This window comes from Pseudophryne corroboree, chromosome 4 (assembly GCF_028390025.1).
Source record: "Pseudophryne corroboree isolate aPseCor3 chromosome 4, aPseCor3.hap2, whole genome shotgun sequence".
NCBI lineage: Eukaryota > Metazoa > Chordata > Amphibia > Anura > Myobatrachidae > Pseudophryne > Pseudophryne corroboree.
In genome coordinates, this window is record NC_086447.1 from 275086579 (window position 1) to 275099624 (window position 13046).

General features: G+C 45.7%; 1 protein-coding gene across 4 annotated transcripts in view; it reads left to right on the plus strand.

Annotated features, from left to right (window-relative positions):
- The window catches only part of MLF1 (myeloid leukemia factor 1), a 133658-nt gene that overhangs the window by 85228 nt on the left and 35384 nt on the right, over positions 1–13046 (plus strand). For all 4 annotated transcript variants that reach the window (XM_063916139.1, XM_063916136.1, XM_063916137.1 and 1 more), the window contains one exon: positions 7916–8044. In XM_063916139.1, coding sequence (XP_063772209.1) covers positions 7916–8044 — 129 coding nt within the window. The remainder of the gene's footprint in view (positions 1–7915; positions 8045–13046) is intronic.

Below are 13046 nucleotides of genomic sequence, written 5' to 3' on the forward strand. Positions count from 1 at the left end.
ATGAAGGCGCCGGTATCCCGACAACACAAAGGAGACCAGCGCCAGATCACTGACAGCCAACATTCCGAAGGTGACTATTGGGGCTTAGGGTTAGGGCCTGCGGGGGAGGTTTAGGCATTGAGGGGGGTGGGTTAGCCATAGCCGCCACCTCCCGAGGGTTAACCGTAGCCACCCCCCTCTGAGGATTAGGGTAGAGGACAGGGGGGGGTGTGGGGGGGGGGGGGCATAGCATAGCAACCACCGTGCTTTACGACAATGGGATCTCACATAAAAGTGTTCGCTACCCTGTAGTGCGAATTGGCCAGGCAAAGGGTGCGAGAAGGGCTGCTGTTGCCGGCATTTAATTCAGCGGCACTTTATCACCTTTGCTCACAATTGAATTCTCCCCCATGTGTGATCAGACTTTATTAGTGTGTTTCATCTTTCTGTAATATTGCAACGAAATTTCAGATAACCCTTTCCTAGACTGCAGTGTACCAAATAATTATGAATTTTGAATAAAAGCTATTGTAAGAAACATGTATTTCAGACAGCTAGACTAGTCAAAAGTTAGGAGACCCCCAAAAATAAAATATTACAGGGGAGATGTATGATGAGATATAACCAGCGCTATTTAACACTTATGAAAGCAGATAACTTACTCTTCTGTATGGTATCTGCAAACATCTAATGATTTTGCCATCGCCATACTATTGAATGGTGGTGGAAAATCATTCAAATGTTATTACAAAAAAAACGATAAGCGCACTTTGGTGGCTCATCATTATTTTACATCTCTTACCTGTCGGCATGTGCACTAACCAGCAGTGGCTTCTGGGATCTGTCTGCACATGAGAGATCTTGCAATGTTTGTGAGCTCTTGCGCATGCGCGGTGGGGCCGGCCAGGAGATTGTGCTGTCGGTCTTTGCAGGTATCGCTAGGGAGGGGGGGGAGGGGGGGGGAGTTCCCTAGTTCCCTAGTTCCCTAGTTCCCTAGTTCCCTAGTTCCCTCTCCGGCTGCCCAGCTGTTGAACTGTACATCTCTGCATTCTTGATTACTTCTTCACCTCTATAAGAAGTGAAACAGGAAGAGCTATTTAAGATAAGAAACCAGTCTGCAAAAGGTCACACGTTAAATCAGCATTAAATACATGTTTGTTTAGTTATTAGAAATGCTTACAATGTAAGGGGATTTTATGAAATACACATTTCCTCCTCAGACTTCTTGGCAGTCTTAACAATGGACTAACTCTGGTCAGCTGAAAAGGAAACTCCTTAGAAGGTGTATGTAGTGTGACTCCATGAGTTGTCTTTTTCGTGTTTATTCATGTGAGTAAGCAATGGCGAGTGCAGATAGTTTGTTTAACGTTACCTGAAATTGTCTTGGATGGATTCAGAAGGTCTCAGTGTTGCACCTTGGGCGGAATTTTAACCAGAGCATGGGTGGCTCTGTGGGTCATACATTGTTCTGCTGCTTTGGTGGTCAAACAGAAGTTTGTGGATGCAATTCTGACCTTCACGTCATCAGGTGGCAACACACTGTCTAGCATCCCTTCTGGATCAGGCCTACATATGATTCGTGGGCATCTGGTGGAATTCAGAGTTTTACATGGAACATCGCTGTGGTTTTTTTCAGTCCAGTCTGAAATTATGGATCTGGAGCCCTCCTTAAAAAGCATCTACCCTAGTCATAGGTGATTATTTGTATGGTATTTTTAGAATACAGTAGTTTATTTTCTTTTTTTAGTATTCTTTCAGAGCCGGCATTAATGAAGAAAGGCAACAGGAGTTCTGATCATGCGAACGGAGCATGCGATAAGGATCTAGCTTCTAATAATGAAGGGTCATTTTGTGTACTGTATTCCTCCAATTTTTAAAGCCTTGAACTCTTGACTAGTTTAAGGTGCTAGCAAATTGGATGATGAATGTTTTTACTAAAGAGGATTTGTATGTTTGCCAATGTTTGGAAAGAACCAGATCACACATGTACTGTATATCTTGATCAGCGGAGGTTCTTCAGAAACATATTACAAGGCTATATGAATACATGATTTACCAGATCCAACCTTGTTATGTGATTTTGAGGGCCTTTAGCACAAGAGCAGAGCTTTTTCTGTATGCCTGGTTAATAAAAAGCACACAACATATATGATACCACTGAACCAGCGCTGTATAGGGGTCAAATCAGATCGTATTCCTGTGGTTTTCCTTATTTCACGAACTGGTGAGAACCGAATAATCAGTTCTATGAGCATATGTTACATCAGACTGTCCAGCTGCAGCTTGGAGAGTTTTCTGGTGTCCAAAAGCCTTCCAGGTCTGGCATAGATGGTACCACGTCCTTATCCAGTCAGGTCAGTCCCCAAGAGGGGACTGACCTGACTGGATAAGGACGTGGTACCATCTATGCCAGACCTGGAAGGCTTTTGGACACCAGAAAACTCTCCAAGCTGCAGCTGGACAGTCTGATGTAACATATGCTCATAGAACTGATTATTCGGTTCTCACCAGTTCGTGAAATAAGGAAAACCACAGGAATACGATCTGATTTGACCCCTATACAGCGCTGGTTCAGTGGTATCATATATGTTGTGTGCTTGTCTGTTTTGATTTGAGGGAGGAGAAACCTCTTTTATGGTATCTTAACTAGCAGCTGTAAGCAGCGCCTTGTCACTTGTCTAAATTCTATTTTGCAAAACTCTATGGTTAATAAAAAGCTTACTGAAAAAGATTGTGATCACTTGGATAAGCTACAATCCAGTACCTAGAGGTTAGATCATATGAATCCCTTCCAGTGACATGAAGAATAAAAGAGGGATTCAGTCCCTAAAGATGATGTGGCTGTAGCCCATTTTCCAGCTAAGACTATGGGGTAATTCAGACTTGATCGTAGATATGCTAAATTTAACACATCTATGATCACTTTCACAGACATGTGTGGGATGCCCAGCATATGGCTAGTCCGCCCCGCATGTCTGGCTCTGTCCCCTCCCCCCCCCCGCACAGGTACAGAAGCATCGCATGGCGGTGTGCCTGAAGAGTAGCTCCCTATCAGCGCAGCTCCTGCGCGCTGGCAGAGAGCTACCCGTCGCTCTCTGGGTCGCAGCAGCTGTGTGTGACATCACGCAGCCGCCGCGGCCCGCCCCTGCACGGTCCGGGCATGCCTGCGTTGCCCGGACTGCGCCCCAAAAACGGCGGCCCAACGCCGCCGGCCCGCCCCTTCCTGCACAGCAAACACCTCTGCCTGTCAATCAGGCAGAGGCGATCGCTGGGCTGAGATGCCGATCGCATCTCTGGCATGCACCAGCACCGCAGTGCGCTGGCGCATGCGCAGTTCAGACCTGATCGCCCGCTGTCAGGTCTGAATTAGCCCCTAGATTTCTATTGGAAAGTAGTGGTCCATTTACAGATCCAATGGACAAGAAAAGGAGAAATATTATAAAAAGCTTTGCATTTCTTGAGGGACTGAAATAAAATCTGGAGTAGTGTAGTCTTAGGCCGTGTACACACGGTAAGATCTTTTCTTCCGATTCTGACTATATAGTCAGAATCGGAAGAAAAGATAGTGCAGATCGCAAGGTGACAGTCACCTTGCGATGCCGATGCGCGGCCCCGCGCGGTCGGCATCGGCCGAAAAAATAGGCTGTGCAGGCAAGTCAATCCTGACTATGGGTGTGTACACACGGTGAGATCCTTGCTATGCCCGATTTTCACTTGCGATTTCCCTTGAACTCCCCGGAGCCCAGATAGCACAGATTTTGACTAACTTTTCTTGAGATATGGACTATGTGTGCTTAAGATTTTGGCTTATGTGAGATTTTGGCTTATGTGAGATGTCATTGACATGCGAGATGAACTAGATAGTACACCGATCTAGCAAGGATTGACTTGCCTGCACAGTCTATCTTTTCTTGCGATGCCGACCTGGCGGGACCGCGCATCGGGATCGCAAGGTGACTTTCACCTTGCGATCTGCACTAACTTTTCTTGAGATTTTGATTATATAGTCAAAATCTCAAGAAAATATCTCACCGTGTGTACACACCCTATCTCTATAGAAGAGATAGTCAGGATTGACACTTAGCCAAAATCGCACAGAACCAGGATCGCAAGCACACTCATTATGTGCTTGCGATACTGGCTAAGTGCCGACCCGGCCCCCCGTCGCACAGTGAGAATCGGATAAGTCCGAATCTCACCGTGTGTACACACCCTTAGAGGCATTTAGGATTTGGACTTATACCTTTTATATAAGGATGTTCAAGAGAAACTAGTAGACACTGCGTAGGGAAATCAGTTGTGCTTGTGCACTGATAAAGTAATGGGTGCCTGACGGAGCGCCTCTTTACTGGTGTAAAATCCCTCTCTATTGGAATAAGCTCCAGCGAGTTTAGTATGTGTGGTCAGAATTCTTTTTTTTTTTTTTAAATCGCTGGGTTCAGTTCAGCTGGAAACATTGCACAGCAGTTTACAGGCATTGACATCAAAACAGGTGATTTGTTTTACTCCTACCAGAGAGTCGCCTGCTTTTACTCAACTTTTTGCATTCAGAAGGTTTATGAAATATCCTCGATGTGCACACAAATAAATTCCTAATGTACTCCGGCAGTTCTATTCTCTGTGCAATAAAGGAGAGTTCCTTGCATACAAAGACTTACAAGCTGTCTAGCTTCACGTTTCACTTACTGTCTCAGATTTTCCAGTGGCTGTTGTCATTTCCAGATCACCTGTATACTAAAAGTCACATTGTACCATCTCAACAACTGCAATTCCTTTGAGTACATACGGATACAGCGACAGACAAAACAATCAGTCTCAGAAGACAGTCTGTTCAAAATCCAATATATGGCACATCACATTCAATCCCAGGACAGTCTTTGATAAGGTCTTCCAGGATCCGCATCTTCCATGACCAAAATGGCATATGAGGAGCTTTCAGCTCTACTTGTTCAATCAGTTGGGATCACAGCCTTTTGTCTCTGAAACTTGTTGTCAGACTAACAAGGGGCATCAGGAAGTCACTTGATTGGTGGTAGGAACCAACACTGAAGCATCTGAGAGTGTCCACAGAACAGAATAAGTTGTGCTAATAGATGCCAGCACTAGAGATTGGCGGTGGGATGTAATGGCGTCTGAGAGCTGCAGGATGCCGGCTGATCTCGGACATCTTTTTCAAGGGGCAATCACTTACAAGTAATGGTTTTCCATTGTAAGTGTTTGCCCCTTTAAAAAAAAATGTCTGAGATTGTCCGGAATCCCGCACCATTGGTGATCTCAGACTCCATTACATCCAGCCGTAGGACTCTCATCTAAACACAGCAGTGGTGCAGGATAATTCTCTCCAGAGTGAAAGTAAACTACATGCAAATATTCTGACCGCCTGGCCGCACACCAGGTATTGATATCTGCAAAGCCAGAAGGTAGTCATCGCTTCACACCTTCTCCAAACATCTTCCGAATGTGACATCATCTGCTGATGCCCAGGTTGGTAGGGACTTCCTTCAGAAATTGGATCACTAAAAATGTTCTTTGCATTACAGATCAGTGTTGGTTGACACTTTGAGCTTGTATTGTTTATGTATATCCTATGGTTAAGGCTGCTGGAGTCCGAGGAGGGAATAAGCAAAGTAATTTGTAGCCATACTCATTGTGGCTTTGAAGCAGCTGCATGGTCACTCCCAGCATGCTCAGTCGTACCCGGGCTGCAACAGGCTGCAGCTTTTGTCACTCAATACAATGTCAGTGGGCACGGGCATGACTACGATTCATGCGCACACCGGCATACGCACCCATCATGGCAAACGAGCCGCACTAAGTCACAGCCACAATGAGCGAGGCTGCATCTGTATATTTACTGGTAATTTTTTATCTTGAAAGTGACCCATGACTGCTTGGGAAGTTCCTCAAAGACGCCAGAAGAAGGAACAGCCACACTCTTGCTCTTCCGGCGGGTTTTCTTTTCCATGTCTCGACACAGCTGACCAATGTGTTAACACATTATTAGGGCTGCCATAGAGCGATTCAAGGAAACTAAATAAACAGTATATTTTTATTGTAGTAGTTTGCTGTAAAACCGTAATTCTGCAAAGTGTGTGGGTTTCATTATACTTAGTTTGCATTAATCTTATCTAAGCATCTAGCAAACCTAGTTAGGGAACCAATGGGCTAAACTAAAAATAGAGTATGAAGAACACTTGTGTGTCCTGTTTATTTTTCAGAATGATGGTAGTCCTAGTCACATAGATGTGTATATGTGATCCTGTCATGTTACACTTTTCACCCCCTCCACAATTGCTGCCAAGATATTCCCTGGGCCATGACAGAAACTCCATTCACTGTTCCTCCTGGCAATTAATAAAAGCTTTTCAACACTTCATAAGCCAAACAAAGATATGTTTAGTCTTTCCAAGAATACGCCTTGTATATACCAATACTTGATTTAATGCATCATGTTTATACTTTAATATTAATTGCTATAAATAACACTTCACATTCACTCAATTGTAGCCCTATGCCATGTTTGGTCATGGTGCAAGTCTGGACAGACTTTCTTATATGTACAGTGTATCAGCCAAGTCTGTATGTGAGTTATTCATACTTTAATGTAGTAATATTATCTCCTCCCTAATGCTGAAGCTCCCGAGTTAAAAAAAATAAAATATAATCTTCACTCGCATGTGAGACACTCTAGCCCTGGGATCATGGTGCTATAATCGTGCTATCGGCTCGTAAGCTCTCACTTGCTCTTCCAGAGACATAGCACACCAATAACGTGAGACTTTGTGTATATTAAGCTTTGCTGAGCCCCATAATAGCAACAGATAGGCAGGTGTCACCGTGTGTTTTATTAGTGTGTTGCTCCCAAATGGTGGGAGAGTTTCCTAAACGCTGTAGCAAAGTGCAACTTTTATCCTTCAGTAGCTTTTTATAGCTTGTGTGTGACCAGCTAGTGCGCGTTACAGTTATTTCAATGGAGCTGGATTTTACCTGTTTAGTGACTACGCAAAGCTTTTAGAACTGTTAATGTACTCGCAGATCACATACACTTTCCTGCAGGGTTTCCCAAACTCCACCATTACAGTCCAGGTTTTAAGAATATCCATGCTTGAGTCCTGATAATTAAATCAAATTGAGGTACTAATTAAGCCGCCTGTGCTCAAGCATGGATATCCTTAAAACCTGGATTGTAATGGTGGCATTTGGGAAACTGTTGTAGTGATAGGAATACAAAGGGGTCTGTTCAATTATTGTCGGAATTCCCGACAAGTTGGAAAAACTGCATTTTCCGACTTCTTAGGTCGAATCTGGATTCGACCTATTTAAAAGTCCAGTGCCGTTTTTTCCAACTTGGCGGAAAACACGTGCATCGGTGGATTAGCTGCGGATCCACATATTTTGTCGAATTTACACGCGTTTCCGACAGGTTTTTGGCCCGTTTTCGACAATACTGATTCGACTTTAAAAAAAAGTCGGATCGGCATTGTCGAAAACAGGCAGAAACCTGTCGGAAATGCCAGCAAATTGAATACTGAAGTGTCGTATCCTCACCGACACTAATTAAGTATACCCTATAGAAGAGATGTTATGCTTTTTATTGACCTAGAAATGCTGCTTCGAAAACTGAAGTCATCAGCATTATTGTGCTATTAGAAATCTGCATGTTGGAACACACCCTTTGTTACCAAAGCACACCACAACATAAAACTCACTCACTACTTTTTTTTTTTTTTAATTATTCCAGTATTTAATCTCCTGTATGCAATATATTAAATACATTTGGGTCAGAGCAGAAGGATGTGGAGGGGGTGGGGGCTCAGAGCAGTGTACAGAGCTGATGGGGTAGGATGAGCACAAACATCACTGGGAAAGTAACTGGAAACCATGCCATGCTCACATATGTTTCATTTATTACATTGTTTTATTGTTCTTTCTCCAGGAAGGGTTGGCAGACCGGCCTGACACTCACTCATTTCAGTCCTCTACAGTAATGACATACTCCAAGACTGGAGATGAGCCCGCTAAGATTTTCCAAGCATCAAGTCAAACCCGCAAAGCCCCGGGCGGAGTGAGTATCTTTCCTAAAGTCTGTATCAATAAGTCAGATGAAATGAAACCATCCTAACCTACTGTGTTTGAGTCTTTAATAGCATTATTCTGTACAGGTCTGATTAATTGCTTGAATACTTACTTTACCATACACGGCTCTAGTGTTTATTTCTCTTACGTCCTAGAGGATGCTGGGGACTCCGTAAGGACCATGGGGTATAGACGGGCTCCGCAGGAGACATGGGCACTCTAAGACTTTAGATGGGTGTGAACTGGCTCCTCCCTCTATGCCCCTCTTCCAGACCTCAGTTTGATCCCGTGCCCAGAGGAAACTGGATGCACTGCAGGGGAGCTCTACTGAGTTTCTCTGAAAAGACTTTTGTTAGGTTTTTTATTTTCAGGGAGCACTGCTGGCAACAGGCTCCCTACCTCGTGGGACTGAGGGGAGAGAAGCAGACCCACTTTCCTGGACTGATGGGCTCTGCTTCTTAGGCTACTGGACACCATTAGCTCCAGAGGGTCGGAACACAGGTGTCGTCCTCACTGTTTGTCCTGGAGCCGCGCCGCCGCTCTCCTCACAGAGCCGGAAGATAGAAGCCGGGTAAGTATATGAAGTAAGAAGACGTCACAGGCGGCAGAAGACTTCAGTTCTTCAGAGAGGTACCGCGCAGCCATTGCTCCCACACACACGCAAGGGTGCAGGGCGCGGGGGGGGGGCGCCCTGGGCAGCAAGAATTTCCTCACATAAAACTGGCACCGTAATGGCGCCAAGGGAGTTATATCAACGCCCTACCTTAAAACGGACCCTTACAGTACTCTCCAGATAAATTACGTCAGATAACAAATACTAACATAAAAATTTATTAAAACAACATATAAACTCGACAACAATGTTCATAAGTATACAGAGTTGATACATTTACATTTGTCGCACAATTTGAACAATCAATTTGTGGTGATGAGGAAAAGTGTAGATATATCACTACAATTTCCTCCTTCTCCTTATTGTAGATTCGGAGGTAACATCAGATAATAGATAGATAGATAGATAGATAGATAGATAGATAGATATAGAGATTGGCATGGGTGGGTAGCGCAATTGCAGCGTGGACAGATAACTTGTCATCTGACATTGACACCCTAGATAAAGATAGTATTTTGTTGACCTTGGGTCACATTAAGGACGCAGCGTTGTATATGAGAGAGGTTGCGAGAGATATTGGGCTGTTGGGTTCAAGAGCCAATGCCATGGCAGTTTCTGCTAGAAGGTCCCTGTGGACCCGTCAATGGACAGGTGATGCTGATTCAAAGAGACATATAGAGGCTTTACCTTACAAAGGTGGTTTTATTTGGGGAGGGCCTCGCGGACCTGGTTTCCACAGCTACCGCGGGTAAGTCTTCTTTTTTACCTTCTGTTCCCCCACAGCAAAAGAAAACACCTCAATACCAGATGTAGTCCTTTCGGTCGCATAAGTTCAGAAAGGGTCGGGGCTCTTCCTTCCTCGCCAGAGGGAGAGGGAAAAGAACACCAGCTACGGCTAGTTCCCAGGAACAGAAGTCCTCCCCGGCCTTTACAAAATCCACCACATGACGCCGGGGCTCCGCTGAGGGAGTCCGCACCGGTGGGGGCACGTCTTCGGCTCTTCAGCCAAGTCTGGGTTCAGTCGGATTTGGATCCTTGGGTGGTCGAAATTGTATCCCAAGGCTATAAACTGGAGTTCGAAGAGGTTCCTCCACGCCGATTTTTAAAATCGGCCTTGCCAGCTTCTCCCCCAGAGAGGGAAATAGTTTCAGCTGCCATACAAAAGCTGTGTCAACAGCAGGTGATTATAAAGGTTCCCCTAGTGCAACAGGGGAAAGGGTTTTATTCAACCCTATTTGTGGTCCCGAAGCCGGATAGCTCGGTCAGACCAATTCTGAATCTAAAATCCCTGAACCTATATTTGAAAAGGTTCAAATTCAAGATGGAATCTCTCCGGGCAGTGATCTCCAGCCTGGAAGGGGGTGATTTTATGGTGTCACTAGACATAAAGGATGCATACCTTCATGTCCCCATATATCCGCCTCATCAAGCGTACCTGAGATTCGCTGTACAGGATTGTCATTACCAGTTTCAGACGTTGCCGTTTGGGCTTTCCACGGCCCCGAGAATTTTCACCAAGGTAATGGCGGAAATGATGGTGCTCCTGCGAAAGCAAGGAGTCACAATTATCCCATACTTGGACGATCTCCTGATAAAGGCAAGATCAAGAGATCAGTTACTGAAAAGCGTGTCTCTCTCCCTGAGAGTACTACAACAACACGGCTGGATTCTAAATCTGGTCCCGACGACTCGGCTGGCATTTTTGGGCATGGTTCTGGACACGGAAAAAAGACGGTTTTTCTCCCAATGGAAAAAGCCCAGGAACTCCAGAACATGGTCAAGGACCTGCTAAAACCAAAAAGAGTGTCAGTTCATCAATGCACTCGAGTATTGGGAAAGATGGTGGCGGCCTACGAGGCCATTCCGTTCGGCAGGTTCCATGCGAGAACTTTTCAGTGGGACCTTCTGGACAAGTGGTCAGGGTCCCATCTACAAATGCATCGGAGGATAAGCCTGTCCCCCAGGGCCAGGGTATCTCTCCTGTGGTGGCTCCAGAATGCTCACCTTCTAGAGGGTCGCAGCTTCGGCATTCAAGATTGGGTTCTTGTGATCATGGACGCGAGCCTCCGAGGATGGGGAGCAGTCACGCAAGGGAGAAATTTTCAGGGAATATGGTCAAGCCAGGAGGCTTGTCTACACATCAATGTGCTGGAATTAAGGGCCATATACAACGGCCTACAACAAGCGGAGAGTCTTCTTCGCAACCTACCCCTTCTGATTCAGTCAGACAACGTCACAGCAGTGGCGCATGTAAACCGCCAAGGCAGGACAAGGAGCAGAGCTGCAATGGCAGAAGCCACCAGGATTCTTCGCTGGGCGGAAAATCATGTAAGCGCTCTGTCAGCAGTCTTCATTCCGGGAGTAGACAACTGGAAAGCAGACTTCCTCAGCAGACACGATCACCATCCAGGAGAATGGGGACTTCATCAAGAAGTCTTTGCAGAGGTAACAAGTCGTTGGGGATTTCCTCAGATAGACATGATGGCGTCACGCCTCAACAAAAAGCTTCGGACGTATTGTTCCAGGTCACGGGACCCTCAGGCAGTGGCGGTGGACGCCCTAGTGACATCGTGGGTGTTTCAGTCGGTCTATGTGTTTCCTCCACTGCCACTCATCTCAAAAATATTGAGAATCATAAGACGAACAAGAGTGCAGACAATACTCATTGTTCCAGATTGGCCTCGAAGGGCCTGGTATTCAGATCTTCAGGAAATGCTCACAGAAGATCTGTGGCCTCTACCTCCCAGGGAGGACCTGTTACAACAGGGGCCCTGTGTGTTTCAAGACTTACCGCGGTTACGTTTGACGGCATGGCGGTTGAACACCAAATCTTAGCTAGGAAAGGTATTCCGGGGGAAGTCATCCCTACTCTAATCAGAGCTAGGAAGGAGGTAACAGCAAAGCATTATCACCATATCTGGAGGAAATATGTATCTTGGTGTGAAGCCAAGAATGCTCCTACGGAAGATTTTCAGCTTGGTCGTTTTTTCCACTTTCTACAGACAGGAGTGGATATGGGCCTTAAGTTAGGCTCTATTAAGGTGCAGATTTCGGCCTTATCTATATTCTTTCAGAAGGAATTGGCTTCTCTCCCAGAAGTCCAGACTTTTGTAAAGGGAGTGCTGCACATCCAACCTCCTTTTGTGCCCCCAGTGGCACCGTGGGACCTTAACGTGGTGTTACAGTTTCTTAAATCACACTGGTTTGAACCTCTTCAAACGGTTGAATTAAAATTTCTCACTTGGAAAGTGGTTATGTTGTTGGCCTTGGCATCTGCGAGGAGGGTGTCCGAATTGGCGGCTTTGTCTCACAAGAGCCCCTATCTGATTTCCATGAGGATCTAGCAGAGTTGAGGACTCGTCCTCAATTTCTACCTAAGGTGTCGTCGTTTTATATGAACCAACCTATTGTGGTGCCTGTGGCTACGGGTGACTTGGAGGATTCCAAGTCCCTTGATGTAGTCAGGGCCTTAAAAATTTATGTAGCCAGGACGGCTCGGGTTAGGAAAACAGAGGCACTGTTTGTCCTGTATGCAGCCAACAAAGTTGGCGCTCCTGCTTCTAAGCAGACTATTGCTCGCTGGATCTGTATTATGATTCAGCAGGCTCATTCTACGACTGGATTGCCGCTACCAAATTCTGTAAAGGCCCATTCCACTAGGAAGGTGGGCTCTTCTTGGGCGGCTGCCCGAGGCGTCTCGGCATTACATCCTTGCAGAGCAGCTACTTGATCGGGTTCAAACACTTTTGCAAAATTCTACAAGTTTGATACCCTGGCTGATGAGGACCTCATGTTTGCTCAATCGGTGCTGCAGAGTCATCCGCACTCTTCCGCCCGGTCTGGAGCTTTGGTATCATTCCCATGGTCCTTACGGGGTCCCCAGCATCCTCTAGGATGTAAGAGAAAATAAGATTTTAAACCTACCGGTAAATATTTTTCTCCTAGTCCGTAGAGGATGCTGGGCACCCGTCCCAGTGCGGACTATTTCTGCAAGGCTTGTATATAGTTGTTGCTTACATAAGGGTTATGTTACGGTTGAGATCAGTCTCTGGCTGATGCTGTTTTGTTCATGCTGTTAACTGGTTTGGTATATACCAGGTTGTACGGTGTGTATGGTGTGGGCTGGTATGTATCTCGCCCTTAGATTAACAAGAATCCTTTCCTCGTACTGTCCGTCTCCTCTGGGCACAGTTCTCTAACTGAGGTCTGGAGGAGGGGCATAGAGGGAGGAGCCAGTTCACACCCATTTAAAGTCTTAGAGTGCCCATGTCTCCTGCGGAGCCCGTCTATACCCCATGGTCCTTACGGAGTCCGCAGCATCCTCTACGGACTAGGAGAAAAAGATTTACCAGTAGGTTTAAAATCTTATTTTCCATGT